Raw genomic sequence first — 18,970 nt, forward strand, 5'->3', positions numbered from 1 at the left:
CAAAACAGAAATATGTGCAGCCACTTGAGGAAATTAAAAACAAAATAAAAAATACCATTTTAGAGAACAGGTCTTCTTTAATACTGCAGATGTATACATTTTAGGCAGAGATGTCAATTTACGTTTCCTAAATGTTTCAGTTCCGACAAGTTTTCTACTTAACCACACAACTTTTTTTTTTTGTACAATCTTTTAGATCTGCCAACAACCATGTTGTACACGGGAATGCCTGACTGGATACAGATCGAACAGTCTAGGTAGGTCTTTATATCACTTTGGTAAATCTAAAGTGAACTGTATGGTTAGAGTGTAACGTGTAGCGAGCCTAAAGTCCACACTAAAACTAAAATCTCTGCATCTACAGACATCCACATTCCAACACTAACCCTGCAAAAGAAGAAATCAGTACACATCCCTGTTCTGAAGCCGATCTGCTCTCTGGTAGCGGAAGCTCTGCAGAGGACACAGCCGACAACTGCAGTGAAATAAATGGAAGTGACTTCACCCATAGACTTACTATGGGGCTTCCGTTGTCGTCCGTGTCCTCTGCACCCGCCTCCACAGCAAAGCCGTGGCTGACAGCTCCGTGTAGGATTGGGTCGAAGCGGCTGCAGAAAAGGTTATGTATACCGATCTTTTCTTTGCCGGGTTAGTGTTAGATCGTGGATTTCTGTAGCTGTAGCTTTTAGTTTTAGGATGGACTTTTACTTTAAAGCGGTGGTTCGCCCTAATATTTTTTTTTTTTTTTAATAGCATTAAATTAGGCATAGTAGCGCAAGCTACAGTATGCCTGTATTGATGTTTTTAGCCCGGTACTCACTGTGCAATGCTATATAGAAGATTCCGACTCCCCGTGGGGAATGGGCGTTCCCATCAAGAGGGAGGATGATTGACGGCCGGCTAAGGCACGTCACGCTTCTCCGGAAATAGACGAAATAGGACTTGGCGCTTCACGGCGCCTGCGCATAGTCTGTGCGCAGGCGCCGTATAGCGCCGTGAAGAGCGGAGACCTGTTCCGGCTATCTTCGGGGAGCGTGACGTGCCATAGCCAGCCGTCAATGATCTTCCCTCTGGATAGGAACGCATCATCTATATAGGATTGCACAGTGAGTACCGGGCTAAAAAAAAAATCAATACAGGCATACTGTAGCTCGCGCTACTATGCCTAATTTAATGCTAAAATGTTTTTAGTGTGGGTGAACCACCGCTTTAAGGCTCCATTCACACTTGTGCAACTTGTCATGCGACTTTGGACACAGTCTCATCCCATTATTTTTAATGGCACTCGTTCCGTTTGGAGCAACTTAGAAAAGTTGCCTGCACTACTTTGAGGCAACTTAGTGCCAGATAGCGTAAAGTCAGATCAAAGTCGCACTGAAAATCTTGAATTGGAGCCTAAACGTTGCATACCTATGGGGGACATGTCTGAACAGTCATTCCTCCGATAGGATTATGACAGTTCATACAAAACACAACCTCTATGGCGTGAATGCGACACCCCTGGGGCATAAAAATAAAATAAAAATCAGTTCATTGCAGCAAGGCACATCCATCATGACTGCCTCTGTACAACACTCCATAGATGTCCATGTCAAAGCCCTGTCTTGCAATAGTGCAAATTAAAGCAGTTTTTTTTATTTTTTTAAGAACGAGAAAAAGGGAGGGGGGGGGGGGATCCCAAAAAATAAAAATGTACGCAAGACTGTTTGCAAACAAATACGTTTAGGTCCTTAAAAAATAAAAACGAATAAAAAAGGGTACAGCACTCTCGCCTTTTCTGTTGGGACATTCACTCTGTTCAAAAGCTAAAAAAATATTAAAATGTGCCCAATGCAGGACACGTAACAAGTCCACATCATCAGGTTTATGGCTCTTCTGTTAGTGTTTTTCTTCTTTCTTTAGGAAAATAAAAAGGTTTTAAAAGTCAGCTTCTTTGATCATTTTAAAAATGTTCAGGGACGGTCTCCAAAGCCTCATCTGGATCACGAGACACTTCCACATTCTAGTAGAAAACAAAAAGAATTGTTAAAAAAATTCTGCACATGTCCTCATTTTACTTCATTGAAAGTCATGTTGGAGCAAGTTTATAATTTGTTTAAACCAAAGAAGATAAAAATCAGTCAGTCCATGAAAACTACCCATGTTACATGGATGGCTGGAGAGAAAAAAAGTGTCATGCCCAACAAATTGTATGAACCAACGTTACAAAAAAACAAACAAGGCACTCCACACAAACTCTGCTTTGGGTTACCTTTAAAGGGTCACTAAAGGAAACCTTTTTTTTTTTGCTGAAATTACTGTTTACAGGGTATAGAGACATAATAGTTACCGTATTTTCCGGCGTATAAGACGACTTTCTACACCCATATTATTCTGCCAAAAGTGGGGGGTCGTCTTATACGCCGGGTGCAGAGGCCGAACTGTTAATTTTACTAGTTTTGGGTGCTCAGTACCTGTTATGGAGGCTGCCAGGTTGCAGAGGAGATGCCGCGGTGCTCATTACAGCGTGAAGACGCCATGCTTAAACCCCCGCCTGTTCCTCCGTAGTGAAGTTGTCCCTGTCGGGTGCCGAGCATGCAGTGTAATACAGTGCACGCCGCTCAGCCAATCCCGCGCTCTGTTGCACTCTGTTGCTGACTAAAGCCTGCTCGGATTGGTGCGGCGCAGGCTGATGATGTCACAGCCTCTGCCAATCCGAGCAGGCTTTGCATCCATCAACAAGGTAGTCAGATGCATTGCCTGCCGTGATTGGCTCAGCGGTGCACACTGTAGTCTGCACTGTAAAGTACCAGAATATAAATTTTAAAGGTCCAGTAATACAATTAATGATACGGTACTAAAAGATTGTTCTGCCAGCCAATTATTCAGCTAAGGTATTAGCTTAGCTAATTATTCAGCCAAGGTATGTCCTGATAAATGGAAAGGGGATATGAAAGAAAATAAATTTTAAACGTCCAGTACTACAATTATACAATTAATGATACGGTATACTAGATTATTCTGCCAGCTAATTATTCAGATTTTAAAAGATGTTTTTTTAGGTTTCTGATTTTTTTTTTTTTAAATGGTGTTGTCTCGGAAAGGGGTAGTCTTATACGGCGAGTATAGCCCAAAACCCAAGTTTTCACTGGAAAAATAGGGGGTCGTCTTATACGCCGGGTCGTCTTATACGCCGGAAAATACGGTAACTGATTCCTTTTAAAAATGATTAAAAATAGATAAACAATCATATAATGTGCCTACAGTTTAGTTTTGTTTTTGCTGTTGTTTCCTGGTTCTCTGATGTAGAGAGCCAATAGATGGCAGTGAAGGTTTTGCAAAACGAAACTGGATTGGTGCTGAAGGGTTTTAGACACACCTCCTTGATTAGTCACCACAGTGAGAAATCTCCCAGTACTGTGGTGATCAGGAAACAGACAACCAGGAAGTGTCCAGAACAGAGAGGAATTACAGCAACATCAAAGCAAAAACGAACATGGAGGGCATGAAACCAGGACTGCAGTAAGGTAAAGTAAGCCATTTAGCTAAAGTGACCCTTTAAATCGCAAAACATTTCCCCCCCCCCCCCCCCCCCCCCACTTTACACTGACCGTTTTCATTTACTGCCAAAGGACAGACAAGGCATTTCTAACCCAAATCACTCGTCTGCAAGTCGTTAAAAATACGGCCGCTCGACTTGTGACTGGGAAAAAAAACATGGGAATCAATCTCACCTTCACCGAGATCCCTTCATTGGTTGCCAGTAAAAGACAGAATCACTTTTAAGGCGCTCTGTCTGACACAAGTATGTTCAAGGAAATGCCCCCCAATATCTATGCGAAAAATTTAAATGTCACAACCCCAATTGCGTTCTGCGATCCACCAACCAAAATCTACTCCAGATACAAGTCCAAAGGAGAACGAAGATTTGGAATCCAAGGACCTAGACTATGGAACGCTCTACCAACCAGCATCTGGTTGGAGGTGAATCACCTGGCCTTCAGAAAAAAACCTCAAAACCCATCTTTTCTGAGGGCAAAAGTACAGTAGGGAAAGGATACTAAGCGCCCAGAGGCGATTCAGTTCGCATGTGTTGCGCTATAAAAGTTTCTCACTCATGCAAAAGTACCGTATTTTCCGGCGTATAACACGACTTTCTGGATGCAAAAACATGCATCCAAAGTCGGGGGTCGTCTTATACGCCGGGTACGGTCTCAGTACTCACTTTTTTTTTCCAGTGGTGACAGTCTCCCGTGCTGCGAGCGCGAGCGTTAATGATTTGAAAGCCGCGCCTTCTCTTCAGAGTGTTCTGTGATAGGAGGAACACAAATCTTCCCAGCAGTGCCTCTGTTCTGTGTTCCTCCTATCACAGATGCCTTCTCATCCTCGGACGAGATGAGAAGACGTCCGTGATAGGCGGAAAACAGAACAGAGGCGCTGCTGGGAAAATTTGTGTTCCGCCTATCACAGAACACTCTGAAGAGAAGGCGCGGCTTTCAAATCATTGATGCTCGCAGCATGGAGACTGTCACCGCTGGAAAAAAAAGTGAGTGTTTACGGTTATTGCACTGGGGGGCAAGTGATGGCACAGAGAGGGGCAAGTGATGACACAATGAGGGGCAAGTGATGACACAATGAGGGGCAAGTGATGACACAATGAGGGGCAAGTGATGACACAATGAGGGGCAAGTGATGACACAATGAGGGGCAAGTGATGTAATGGCACATTGAGATTTCAAAAAGCCTGTTTCTGTCAGCGGTTCTGGCTACCCCTCAGCTTCCAGAAAGACTAGTAAGAAGGGGGTAGTCTTATACAGTGAGTATATCCCAAAACCAGAATTTTTCCTGGAAAATTAGGGGGGGTCGTCTTATACGCCGGAAAATACGGTACCTTGCGATCCAGTGTGGACAAATGCAGTGCATTAGCGATCTGCATTTGGGGTGTCGTTTACTTTGACAACCGTTGCAGAACACAAGTGTACTGCGTTTTGCATGTGGGTTTAATCGCACTGCGTTCCTGTGTGATTTTGGTGACGATCCGTCCCAGTCTCAAGTCTTGTAGACGCTAACCGGTTTTCTTCTGGAAGATTGCCCTGTATTTGGCTCCTACATCTTCCCATCAACTCTGACCAGCTTCCCTGTCCCTGCTGAATAAAAAGCATCCCCACCACATGATGCTGCCACCACCATGTTTCACGGTGGGGATGGTGTGTTCAGGGTGATGTGCCGTGTTAGTTTTCCGCCACACTGAACTTTTTGGCCTAAAAGCAAAACGTTATATTTTGGTCTCATCTGACCAGAGCACCTTCTTTCAAATGTTTGCTGTGTCCCCCACATGGCTTCTCACAAACTGCAAACAGGACTTCTTATGGTTTTCTTTCACCAATGTCTTTCTTCTTGTCACTCTTCCATAAAGGGCAGATTTGTGGAGAGACCACTAATAGTTGTCCTATGGACAGATTCTCCCACCTGAGCTGTGGATCTCTGCAGCTCCTCCAGAGTTACCATGGGCCTCTTGGCTGCTTCTCTGATGAATGCTCTCCTTTCCCGGCCAGTTTAGATGGACGGCCATGTCTTGGTAGGTTTGCAGTTGTGCCATACTTCAGATGATGGCTTGAACAGAGCTCCGTGAGATGTTCAAAGCTTGGGTATCCTAACCCTGCTTTATACTTCAACTTTATCCCTGACCTGTCTGATGTGTTTCTTGGCCTTCATGATGGTATTTGTTCAATAAGGTCCTCTAACAAACCCCTGAGGACTTTACAGAACAGAATGAAAGTGGACACTGTTGACCAATTAGATGACTTTTGAAGCCAATTTGTTCCACAAGACCAGAGATATGCAATTAGCGGACCTCCAGCTGTTGCGGACCTTCAGCTGTTGCAGAACTACAAGTGCCATGAGGCATAGCAAGACTGACAGCCACAAGCATGACACCCAGAGGCATGATGGGACTTGTAGTTTTGCAACAGCTGGGAGGTCCTCTAATTGCATATCCCTGCCCTAGAGGCAGGGGTGGACTGACAACTCATGGGGGCCCCCGGGCAATAGAAGATTATGGGGCCCCCGGGCAATAGAAGATTATGGGGCCCCCGGGCAATAGAAGATTATGGGGCCCCCGGGCAATAGAAGATTATGGGGCCCCCGGGCAATAGAAGATTATGGGGCCCCCAGGCTATAGAAGATTATGGGGCCCCCGGGCAATAGAAGATTATGGGGCCCCCGGGCTTATCGATGGCCAAGCCAAGAGGCGGGGCAGCTAAAATCTCAGGAATTTCACATCAAAAGCATGTCGGCTTTAGACATATCAGGGACAGATGTAAAAAAAAAAAAAAAAAAAAAAAAAAAACGGATTTTTACATACTGTCCCTGGTTTTACTGAGCCTGGCAACCCTGCTGGGGCCCCCTAGTGGCATGGGGCCCTCGGGCAGTGCCCGAGTGCCTCAATGGTCAGTCTGCCCCTGCCTAGAGGGTGGCTGAGCGAAAAAAAATGCATCATAAGCAGCCATCAGTAAGCAACCGATTGCAGTTTACAATTGGTCATAGCAACAGAATTATTCGACTTTTTTATTCAAATAATCAGTCATCCCGTCACACACACCAGCAAAACTAGGTGGCAATAAAAACTAAAGTTTGCATGCCCTGCGAGAAAAATCACTTCTACAAGTCCTCCAGTAGTCCCAACTTACCAATGGCTTTTCCCTATGTGTGTTCACAGCTTCAATATTCAGAAAGATGGATTCAACTTTACAACCTGCAAGCAAAGTAGTAAGATAAATACAATAATGAGATTAATACAATCTGTTCTACAGTATTAAAAATATAGTGCCAAAAATAACTCCATATACAAACCTTAAAATGTTTACACCCCCCCCCCCCCCCCAAAAAAAAAAAAATGTATGAACGCCCTAAATATCTTCTTGGTATACCTGGCATCACGTCCCTTTTTGCGACTCTGTTGCATAATCTTTACCATTACCAGCACTTCCTGTTGCAGGCCGACAATGATGAGCCACTTTCTCACAAAACAGCACGCCATGCTGGCCACTGGTCTACAGCTGGCCACTGGCCTGTGTCCACCAAATATTTACTCTTGCAGTTCTGCCCCTCTAGTTATCTACGTGGAAAACATAGAAATCGATGGACAGCCGCACTCCGGATAAACTTGAGGAAGTTGTCTTTATTGACAAAAGTAAGACATGTACAACCAAAGATAGTCACATAAGGGGACAGCCAACGCGTTTCGCACACAATTAGTGCTTAGTCATAAGCCATCACTAAGCACTAATTATGTGCGAAACGCGTTGGATGTCCCCTTATGTGACTATCTTTGGATGTACAGGTCTTACTTTTATCAATAAAGACAACTTCCTCAAGTTTATCCGGAGTGCGGCTGTCCATCGATTTCCATGTTTGCCTAGTGCATTGCCAGCACCTTGGACTCCTGGGAGGTTCCTCCAATTGTCTGCTAAAGATCCACCTGGAGCGGTGACTCCCTTTCCTCCTCTAGTTCTCTACCTGGACTTCAATGCATTTGCAGATAGTCACATTTCATGTTGGCCTAGGCCAGTGATGGTGAACCTTGACACCCCAGATGTTTTGGAACTACATTTTTAATGATGCTCATGCACTCTGCAGTGTAGTCGAGCATGGGAAATGTAGTTCCAAAACATCTGGGGTGCCAAGGTTCACCTTCACTGACCTAGGCAGGAAGGAAGAAAAACCAGCATGTACCCAAAAGGTGAGCACTTCAATAGCACTATAGCATGGGTGCTCAACCTGTGGCTCTCCAGCTGTTGTGAAACTACAAGTCCCATGAGGCATTGCAAGCCGCTGACAGTTACAATCATGTTCCCCAAAGGCAGAGGCATGATGGGACTTGTAGTTCCGCAACAGCTGGAGGGCCACAGGTTGAGCACCCATGCACTATAGCAAACCTACTGCACCGATCCCCCTACAAGAGGCCCGGTGGTACCCCCCGTTGGTGGCCCTGGTTACACCTTATCAGCAACACTGGCAACAAAAAATTTAATAAAGCCACATTTGCAGAACGAAGCAGAAACTGGCCAAATAAACCACATTGCGATCCATCCACATTAGAAACTGAAGAGATATTTCAAATTGGTCACTCACCATAGGCCACAGGCGTCAGTTTCAAGACGGTGTGAAGAGGACATTTCAGGTATGGCAGCTCTTCTAGGGAGAATAAAAACATATCACACAGTGCGTATACAGTCCCAAGTCTCGCCATCAAAGCGTGAACCAACTCCTATTCCTTAGGATACAGCTATCATGAAAGAAATATGTAGGCTCCCATTGTTTCCTGCTGCTTTCTGAAGATGCCAATTGCCTGGCTGTCACGCTGATGTGGAGGCTTTAATGCTTTCTGAGCCAACCAACCAGAACAGGTACAGCAATAAGGATACAGACATTTTTTGCATGCTTCATGTTTGAAGCCTGTCAGTAATTTCAGAAGCAACAGTAGACTACACATTTCCCCTTACATATCCAGAAGCTGCTACTCTGCTCATGCCATCCACACATCTGTTTCAATGGCTATAGGCTGGCAAATATCCCTGAGAAGGGTACATTGAGAGATGTATCTAGGTGCAGAAATCGTCAATCCTCACCGATCGTAACAGAACCATAATACTCTCCCTTTAGAGATATAAATATTTAGGTGGGGGGGGGGGGGGGAAGCACATGTCGCCACATCCCATAATACACCAATCTGTTGGCATGTCTGCTTCCTGGTTCACAATAATTAGCCGGGACTGGAGCCATCAGTGACAGCCTCATAAAGCAGCAGCTAGCTGTCAGAGTACGTATTCAGTGAACGTCTCACAAGCGATAGATCATATGTCCTGTTGCCGACTCCAACTTTGGCTTGGTGACCCAAGGCCATCCAAGCTAATGGATTTGATCAGGCTACCCCCCCAGTCTTGTGACAACCCCACCCCTTTATCTTAACTGCCTCCCACCCATCCTATAAACAAATGACAGCTGAGTGGAAGCACTGGTATACTGGAAGGACATTATGGCCTCTGGGGGCCATACTGCAAAGCAATCCGTCATCTGCTGTAAAAGGCCTGGTGCCATTTGACCAATCAGTCATCACCTGACAGTTGTACAAAAACGGATTTCATTTATAGCCATTGTGTACTATTGTAAGGATCTGATTGGTCACTGTACTATGATTTACAGACAGGGCTAGTCACAGCATCAGTACCATGGGATAGCTGTGGCCAGCCTCAGTACCATGGGATAGCTGTGGCCAGCCTCAGTACCATGGGATAGCTGTGGCCAGCCTCAGTACCATGGGATAGCTGTGGCCAGCCACAGCCATCACAATAGTACACATTAAATGGCTATGAATTAATGGATGCCATTAAAGCAGTGTTTCTCAATTCCAGTCCTCAGGCCCCCCCAACAGGTCAGGTTTTCAGGATTTCCCTCAGATGAAAAGGCTGTGGTGATTACTAAGGCAGTGAAACTGATCAAATCACCTGTGCAAAATAATGGAAAACCTGACCTGTTGGGGGGGCCTGAGGACTGGAATTGAGAAACACTGCATTAAAGGAACACTAAAGATTTTTTTTTTATTAGATCAATTGATTGCTGTAAGCTAGAGCATTTAAATATCACTTACCTCGTTTTTCCTTTTGACCTCCAAAATACAGTAATCCAGGTTTGAAAATGCCATTTCCTGTGTCTCCTCTTCTTGCTTTCCACCAGCATCTGAGCTGTTTTGCATGGTGGAAAGCAGAATGTGCTCACCCCCTCCCTATGACTACAGCCCTGCGTTAAGGTGCTCTTATCCCTCACAGGCATGGAGGCTAAGCCTAATGGGAACTGTAGTTCCCATTAGGCTGTGATGTAGCAAGAATGAATGTGCACCGCAAACCAGGAAGTCAGTGAGAATAACGATTCAGGAGTGACGGAGGTGAATAAAACGGCTCGATTTCAACAGGTATCAAACTAGTTATAATGCAAAACATTACTTTATCAGCTATTGTCAGACTTTAATTTAAGGAGGAAATATTTTTTTTCTCTACAACCCCTTTAATAAAAATGATTGCTTATAACACTGGTGGTCACTGTTATAAGCAATCAGTGTGAAGAAAAAAAAAAAACAAACCCTGATCACTTCACCATAGTACAGCAATTATGGTGATATGGTACTACCAGTGCTGTGGTCAAAGATGTGTGTTTTTTTTTTTTAACATAGGTCACAATGCCTCTTACTAAATACCTTGTACTGTCTACTTTCCAAAAAGGGGTCACATTTGTACTGCCCTGGGATTTTAGGGACTCAACAACTGAGGCTGTCAGTACATCATGATTGATCAATTTTGCCCCCGTTGGCTTAAATATTGAGTTGGCCCACCCTTTGCAGCTATAACAGCTTTAACTCTTCTGGGAGGTTTAGAAGTGTGTCTATGGGAATTTTTGACCTTTCTTCCAGAAGCGCATTTGTGAGGTCAGGATCTCAGTCCTTGCGCCAATTCACTCCAAAGGTGTTCTATCGGGTTGTGCAGGCCAGTCAAGTTCCTCCACCCCAAAACGCCATGTCTTTATGGACCTTGCTTTGTGCGCAGTTATGATGGAACAGAAAGGGGCCATCCCCAAACTGTTCCCACAAAGTTGGGAGCATGAAATTGTCCAAAATGTCTCCGTATGCCGATGCCTTAAGAGTTCCCTTCACTGGAACTAAGGGGCCAAGTCCAACCCCTGAAAAATAACCCCAACACCATAATCCCCCTCCGCCATATTTGACCAGTGCACAAAGCAAGGTCCATAAAGACATGGATGTGAGAGCTTGAGGTGGAGGAACTTAACGGACCTGAATGTTTGACCATTCGTCCAGAAGTACATTTGTGAGGTCAGGCACTGATGTTGGACTAGAACCTGGCTCACAGTTTCCGAAGAATGGTCAAACATTCCCATAGACACTCTCCTAAACCTTGTGGACGGCCTTCCCAGAAGAGTTGAAGCTGTTATAGCTGTAAAGGGTGAGCAACTCAATATTGAACCCTACAGACCCAATACTTTTGGTAATACACACACACCAAGAAAACAAAAAAAAAAAAAAAAAAAAACACACCACTATAATTTTTAATTACCGTATATACAATTTTTTGCATTACCCCTTTAAAAAAAAGGAGTATTGGGCACATGGGTGCAGCAATGTGATGCATCATCTCAATGCCGTATCACCGTATTGTGGAAGGATAATGGGCCGCACTCACCGGCTGTTTTGTCTAGAAAGTAGGCCAGCAGGCAGCGCATAACAGCTTGGTGGCAGATCACCAAAACATTCTCCTGACGCTCCAGCTCCATAATAACCGGCTCCAGTCTCTGTACAATGTCCTCATAGGACTGCAGGAAGAAAGAACAGAATGTAACAGAAAGGGGGCAAGGTCTGCACATCATTCAAGGGAAGGAAAAAGTAAAAATCCAAGTCTTTATGCAAGGCACCAAATTAGAAAAAAGGATACAGATTTATAGCCCCCCCCCCCCCCCCCAGGCACATATACTTGCCCAGCCACACTCCCAGAACTCCATTCTAATGGAATGAGGCTCAGCTGGGGGGGGAAACAGGTCACCCCCTCATGTGAGGGTGCTCAGGTCCCAGCGGCAGATTCGTTTGTGTATTTTTAGCATAGTACAGGCGGTCCCCGGGTTACAAACAAGATAGGGTCTGTAGGTTTGTTCTTAAGCTGAACCTGTTTGTAAATTAAAACAGGTACATTGTGTAGTGTAGCGCCAGCCAAAAAAAAATAAAATAGCATAGGGAAGGGTCATCACCCCTGTAACATTTGTTTTTCTGTCTGTGCCCCTGTTCAGACGATTTCACCTCACTGTCCCAATGACAATTGGATTTAAAAAAAAATAAAAAATGAGTCGTTAGGAAAACACAACATCAGTGGAGACCCCTTTTTCCCCCATATTAAAGTGGAGGTTCGCCTAAACACACAAAAAAAATTACTGTATATACTTGAGTATAAGCTGACCCGAATACAAGCCGAGGCACCTAATTTGACCACCAAATAAAAAAAAAAAAAAAAAAAAAAAGGGAAAATGTATTGACTCAAGTATAAGCCTAGGGTGTCCACCTGCATGCCTCATTTGCCCATGCCTAGACTGACGTTTAATATGGGAGTCTATGGAAGGGGTGCCCGGCTTTGAGGAAAAAAAAAAAAAAAAAAGTGCTCCTCGGTCGTAGGTCCCCTGGACTACAAACTTTGCACACTTAGAGGAAGAGTGGGACTACATGTGTGCCAAGTTTGGAGTCCAAGGGACCTACGGTCGGCCGGTACCGGGAACCCAAAATCCAGGAGATCAGGCACAAAAAAGGTGACTAGTATAAGCCGAGGGGGGCATTCTCAGCACAAAAAAAAAAAAAAAAAAAAATAATGTGCTGAAAAACTCGGCTTATACTCGAGTATATACGGTATATTAAAAGCCAACAGCTACAAATACTGCAGCTGCAGACTTAAGGTGACACACTACCTGTCCAGGGTGCCTGCGATGATAGCAGCCGAACAATCGCTCTGCTGCCTCAGCCACCATCCTTGGTGAGGGAATCAGGAAGTCAAGCGTTGCGGCTTCGCTTCCCAGTTCCCTACTGCGCATGCACGAGTTTCACTGTGCGTTACCCAGAAGACAGCGGGGGGTGACGGGAAGGGGCGTGACCCCCGTGGGAGTCTATGCTCGGAAGTGGGTGCCAATACCTGTATTATACAGGTAATGGCACCCCCCTCCTCCTTTTTTTAAACGTCGCCTATGGAGATTTTAAAGGGTAAAAGTTTGTCGGCATTCCACGAGCGGATGCAATTTTGAAGCGTGACATGTTGGGTATCAATTTACTCGGCGTAACATTATCTTTCACAATTTAAAAAAAAGGGATAACTATACTGTGGTCTTATTTTTTAATTAAAAAAGGTGTATTTTTTCCCCAAAAAAGTGCGCTTGTAAGACCGCTGCGCAAATACGGCGTGACAGAAAGTATTGCAATGATCGCCATTTTATTCTCTAGGGTGTTAGAACCACCAAACATTATATATATTTTTTATTCTCACTAGAGGGAAGGAGATGGCAGTGAAAATTTCAAGTTAGGCTTACCGGTAACTTGTTTTCCAGAAGTCTTTCAGGACAGCACCTTGAGATATCATGATCCTCCCACTCCATCAGGAAACACCTTCTTTCATCCTTTTAAAAGGAGGCCCCTCCTTGCACTCCTCAGTTGTTATAGAGAAAACCTCCGGCCCCGGCTGGAACACACAAGCATATATGTTAGTCACAGCATAGTACATCACAACAATAGGGCGGGTCGTTGCTGTCCTGAAAGACTTCTGGAAAACAAGTTACCGGTAAGCCTAACTTGAAATTTTCCCGAGGCGTCTTTCAGGACAGCACCTTGAGAGGACCACAGAGACTTACTACCTTAGGGCGGGACGACAGCTTGTAGGACCTTCCTGCCAAAAGCCTGATCACTAGCTGAGGCGAGGTCCAACCTATAGTGTCGCACGAACGTGTGGAAACTTGACCACGTCGCTGCCCTGCAGATTTGCTCCGGCGTGGCACCAGCTCTTTCTGCCCAGGAAGTTGCGAGAGCTCTGGTCCAATGGGCACGGATACCTTCAGCCTCCCTGATAGCCAGCTTCAGCCATCTAGCTAGTGTTCCCCTAGATGCCTGCTGACCCCTTTTGTTACCCCCAAAAAGGACAAATAAAGAATCCGAGCGTCTAAACGGGTTTGTTATTTCTAAATAATACAACAAGACCCGTTTGACATCCAACATATGAAAAAATAATTATTTTTCACCCGAAGGGTTAGAACAAAAAGTGGGAAGTACAATGTCCTGTACACGATTCCTGTTAGAAGCCACTTTGGGCAAAAACTTAGGGTCAGTTTTAAGCACTACCCTATCTGAAAATATACATAAATAAGGCTCCTTCACTGACAGGGCCTGCAACTCGCTGATCCTACGTGCTGAGGTAATAGCGATTAAAAATAAAGTTTTAAAGGTAAGGTTCCTAACTGAAGCTTCCCCTAAGGGTTCAAAAGGCTTGCTTGTCAAAGATCTCAAGACCACTGAGAGTTCCCACTTCGGGAAACCCTTTAACCTTGGTGGTCTAGACCTCAAAAGAGATCTAAAAAATCTCACCACCAATGGTTCAATGGCTACAGATCTTTCCAAAAAAACTGAAAGTGCGGATACCTGTACCTTAAGGGTGCCAACAGCCAAGCCCTTATCAGCCCCCTCCTGTAAAAATTCCAGGATGGATTTTAGCTCCCTAGGGTCCTGACTCGAAGAGCTACACCAAGAGGAAAAAACTTTCCAAACCTTGGTGTAAATGGCTCGGGTTACTTTCTTCCTGCTGTTGAGTAAGGTGGAAACCAAGCGGTCGGAGAACCCCTTTCCACTCAGGATTTCCCTTTCAGAAGCCACGCGGTCAAGGACAGCCGTGCCACATCTGGGTGAGAAATTGGACCCTGAACTAGGAGGTCCTGCCTGAGGGGCAGGTGCCAGTAAGGCCTGGTTGACAAGGCTAGAAGCGTTGCAAACCATGCCCTCTTGGGCCAGAATGGGGCGATGAGAATGACCGGCACACTTTCTCTCTGAACTTTCCTCAGAACTAGGGGAATTAGCTGAAACGGGGGGAAGGCAAAGCAGAGGCGGAAATCCCAGGGATGCGACAGAGCGTCTACCCCTAGGGACCCATCCCCCCCGACTCAGCGAAAAGTATTTTCCTACCTGGGAGTTCTCCCTCGAGGCAAATAAGTCTACCTCTGGGAGACCCCACCTGCTGGTGATCTCTGAGAAGACCTCCGCATTCAGGGACCACTCTGACTCCCGAATCTGGTGTCTGCTTAAGAAATCCGCCACCGTATTGAGGGACCCCTTTAGGTGTAGGGCTGTCAAGGAGAGCAAATTGCTCTCTACCCAGGAGAGAATCTCTGTGGCCAGGGACAGAAGCGAAGGGCTTCTTGTACCCCCCTGCCTGTTCAAGTATGCTACTGTTGTAGCGTTGTCCGATAGGACCTGAACATGATGGCCTCTGAGAAATGGAGCAAACTCCACTAGAGCCAGGGCCACCGTCTTTAGTTCCCTCCAATTTGAGGACTGCCGGGCTTCCTCCCTTGACCACCTCCCCTGTGAAAATTTCTCTTCTAGGTGCGCTCCCCATCCCCAGGCGCTGGCATCCGTGGTGAGCCTCAGTCCCACGGGGAAGGACCACTCCAGACCCTCTGCAAGCACCCGCTGGTTTTTCCACCAGTAAAGGGATCTTACTACCCGGGCCGGAATTTTTACCCGGGTGTCCAGAGAACTGGTTTTCCGATCCCATGTCTTTAAAAGAAAAGCCTGCAGGGGCCTGAAATGTAACCTCGCCCATTGGACCGCCGGCATGGTGGAGGTCAAAATTCCTAGGGATGCCATTACCTGTCTGACCGTCAAAGACTGATGGGACTGAAGCAACCGAACAGTGTCCAAGACCTTGGATGCTTTTTCTGGGGGGAGAAAAATTCTCTGGTTCCGTGAATCCACCTGGTATCCCAGAAAACGAATCTTCTGAGAAGGAACCAGGGCGGATTTTTGAAGGTTTAAAATCCATCCTAGGGATTCCAAATGGGTTCGCGCCAGAGAAAGATCCTTCAACAATTTTTCCTCTGAGGGAGCAAAGAAGAGGAGGTCGTCCAAGTAAGGGATGACTGCTATTCCTTGTAGCCGCAGCGGGGCTAAGGCTTCGGCCAGCACCTTCGTAAAGATCCGAGGTGATGATGACAGCCCGAAGGGGAGGGCCCTGTACTGGAAGTGCTGGACTTGACCCCCTATCTCTACCGCCAGTCTGAGAAACGTCTGGGACTGAGGGGAGATAGGTACGTGAAGGTACGCATCCCTCAGGTCTATCGACGCCATGTAGCAATCTGGCGTCAGTAGATTCCGGATTGAGAATATTGAATCCATTTTGAATCTCCTGTACAGGACACATCTGTTTAAGGGCTTTAAGTTTAATATCAGCCTGAACTTCCCCGTGGGTTTCCTTACTAGGAATACATGGGAATAGAACCCTCTGCCCTGTTCTACTAGGGGAACCCTGACCAACACCCCCTGCTGTTGAAGTTCCAACAACGAGGACTTTAGCGCTACGTACTTCACTGAATCCCTTGGGGCCTGGGTGACCAGGAATCTCTTTGGCGGAGTTTCTGAGAATTCTATAGCGTATCCCTGAGCTAGAGTGGTCAGTATGTACTGGTTGTTTGATACAGCTGACCACTGCGGAAGGAACCCCTGTAACCTCCCGCCTACCCTCAGGGTAGAGTCATTGCGGCTTATTGGCCGGCGCAGGAGGATGGAAAAGGACTCCCTTTCCTTTGCCCTTCTGCGCTGCCCAGTTCCTTTTTCCTTGCGGTCTTTTTCCCTTATCCTGCTGCTTAAAGGCCGAAAAAAACGTTTGGGAGGGGGGTTCTTATTTTTGACCGGGAAGGCCTTCTTCTTGTCGGCCGTCCTGTCCAGGATACTATCCAGTTCAGGGCCGAAGAGAAGATCCCCAGAAAACGGGATTCCACACAGCTTGCTTTTGGAGGCTGTGTCACCAGGCCAGGTCTTGAGCCATAAAGCCCTTCTGGCTGAGTTGGCTAAAGCAGCGGATCTAGCGGACATTTTGATCGCCTCGGCCGAGGCATCTGCCATATAGGCTACGGCTGCAGAAATGGTAGAAAAAGAGTCCAAAATGTCCTGTTTTGGGGAGTCTGCCTCAATATGAGCTTTGAGTTTGTCTAACCAGAACTCTAAGTTGCGTGCCACACAGGTGGTAGCCATGGCAGGCTTGAGGTTAACCATAATAGACTGCCAGGCTTTTTTAAGGAGAAGATCCATTCGCTTATCCATCGGGTCCTTCAGGATCCCCATATCCTCAAAGGATAAATCTGTGGACCTAGACACCTGGGAAAAAGCTGCGTCGAGTTTAGGAATTTTGTTCCACACGACTGATGGATCTTCTCCAAAGGGAAACCTCCTTTTGTGGGATTTTGAAAAAAATGGTTTCTTTTCTGGGTCCTGCCATTCCCGCAAGATTGTTTCGGAGATGACCGGATGAACTGGAAATGTAAGCCCCTTGGGCTTGCAGAGACCGGCATACATGCGATCGTGCAGGCTTAAGTCCCTCTTTTCCTCACTGAGACCTAAAGTGGCATAAATAGCCCTGAGGAGGCCATCCACATCCTCCAGGGACAGCTTAAATTTTGAGGGAGGCTCTATTTCTTCCTCATTTTCTGAGTCCTCACTAGAGGGGGCCTGAGGCTGACTCTCCCTGGACCCCTCGTTATCAGAGGGCCTAGGAGCCCACCCTGTCTCCTGAGAAGACTGATGTGGAGGGCTGAGAAATGGTGACAGGAACTAATGACTCTCTCATAGTCTGAAAGGTGGCCAAAAGCTCATCTTTGACAGAAGCCATCAATTCCTCTCTGACTGAGGCTGACTCTTTCTGTACTAAGGCTGCTATACATGCCTTACACCATGGCTTCTTCCAACTTTCCCCCATTTTCTCCTTACAAGAAGGACATCTCTTTTTTTCAGGCTTGACCTAAAAAAAGGAACAGGGAGAGAAGAAAAAATATAGGGGGATCCAGCATGAGACCCGGTCTCAATAAACAAACATGACCCCCCCCTCACCAAGGTGCACTTAGGAACAAAAGGTGTCCACCCGTGCCCTGACAGGCCCCCATGCCACTGGAGGGAAAAAAGTGAAGAGACCGAGAGAGAAATCCCCAAAAAAAAAAAAAAAAAAAAAAAAAAAAAAAAAAGGAGAGAACCCTCACCCCTGGGGAAAAACAGACTTACGTTGCTGCTTCCCGCCGAGGTCCTGCTGGTGCCCGTGCCTGTCTCCACCGCTGATGCATCTGCAGCCTCCATCGCAGGAATCAGCGTTCTCTGTGGCATCCACGGCGCTTCCCGGACTCCAATAGCGCCGCTGCGCCGGACCAGGAAGCGGAAGTAGGCTCCAGCGTCCGCCCTACCCCTCCTCCTGGAGCGCCGGAAATGACGCGCCTCTCCGGCGACGCCAAAATGGCGACGCCCCGCAAAAACGAGGCACCTCACGATCGCCGAAGGCTGGCTCCACTGAGCACCGGGAGAGAGAGGAGCCCGACTACCATCACCACCGCGCGGGTGGCACGGGAGAGCGGACAGTCCCTGAAAAAAAGGTAAGAGAAAAGGGTCCGTTTTTCAGGCAGCACCTGAGACATCAGACCCTTCCCAAGAAGATGCTCCCTCCGGAGGAGGAAACACAAAAACTGAGGAGTGCAAGGAGGGGCCTCCTTTTAAAAGGATGAAAGAAGGTGTTTCCTGATGGAGTGGGAGGATCATGATATCTCAAGGTGCTGTCCTGAAAGACGCCTCGGGAAAACAGTGATAAATTACACATTAGAACTGGTTTTACTTGTAATGCCAATGGCCACCACCAGATGGTACCAGGTCACAGAAGGAAGATTGGGACTTCACAAGGCTGCGGCCTCAATTACCGGCCGTCGCGGGGGCGCACAGAGACACCCACCTCCGGAGGCACCTGTGCCTCCCCCCACGAGCGAACGCAGGGGGGGCCCGCGACAACCGGTAATTGAGGCCACGGCCTTGTAGGCCGCAAAGCTGTGGCCTCAATTACCGGCGGGCGCCAGGTCACAATTTCTTGTCGCAATTGCGACCTGGCGCCCGGATATTGTCGAGCCCTGCTTTAAGTGCAGACATCATTTTTCCCTGAAGTTGCAATGCAACTGGGTTTCTAAGATCACCTATACTGGAATATAGCTATTGCTCACTTCTGCTTCTAAAAACAATGGTCCTCTGGCAGTCATTTGCTCCATTGGCTGTAATGCTCCAAGTCATTGACTCGGCCACGCGACAGTGAAATTGTGCAACTTCGTACGATTTCAAAGTAGTACTACTTCAGGTGCCACTTTAAAGTCTGCGACTTCATGCACAGATGTC

At 46.6% G+C, this 18,970-nt stretch overlaps 1 protein-coding gene across 3 annotated transcripts in view; it reads right to left on the bottom strand.

The window, feature by feature from the left end:
- Positions 1–1,637: 1,637 nt before the first annotated feature.
- The window catches only part of PFKFB1 (6-phosphofructo-2-kinase/fructose-2,6-biphosphatase 1), an 87,529-nt gene continuing 70,196 nt past the window's right edge, over positions 1,638–18,970 (bottom strand). For 2 of the 3 annotated variants that reach the window (XM_040322853.1, XM_040322854.1), the window contains exons 11-14: positions 11,229–11,358; positions 8,113–8,175; positions 6,669–6,733; positions 1,638–2,002 (exon numbers count right to left, since the gene is read on the bottom strand). In XM_040322853.1, coding sequence (XP_040178787.1) covers positions 1,943–2,002; positions 6,669–6,733; positions 8,113–8,175; positions 11,229–11,358 — 318 coding nt within the window. In that variant the 3' untranslated portion in view covers positions 1,638–1,942. The remainder of the gene's footprint in view (positions 2,003–6,668; positions 6,734–8,112; positions 8,176–11,228; positions 11,359–18,970) is intronic. The other variant, XM_040322852.1, reaches the window with a different exon arrangement.

The sequence above is a fragment of the Rana temporaria genome, chromosome 9, assembly GCF_905171775.1.
Source record: "Rana temporaria chromosome 9, aRanTem1.1, whole genome shotgun sequence".
NCBI classification, from domain to species: Eukaryota; Metazoa; Chordata; class Amphibia; order Anura; family Ranidae; genus Rana; species Rana temporaria.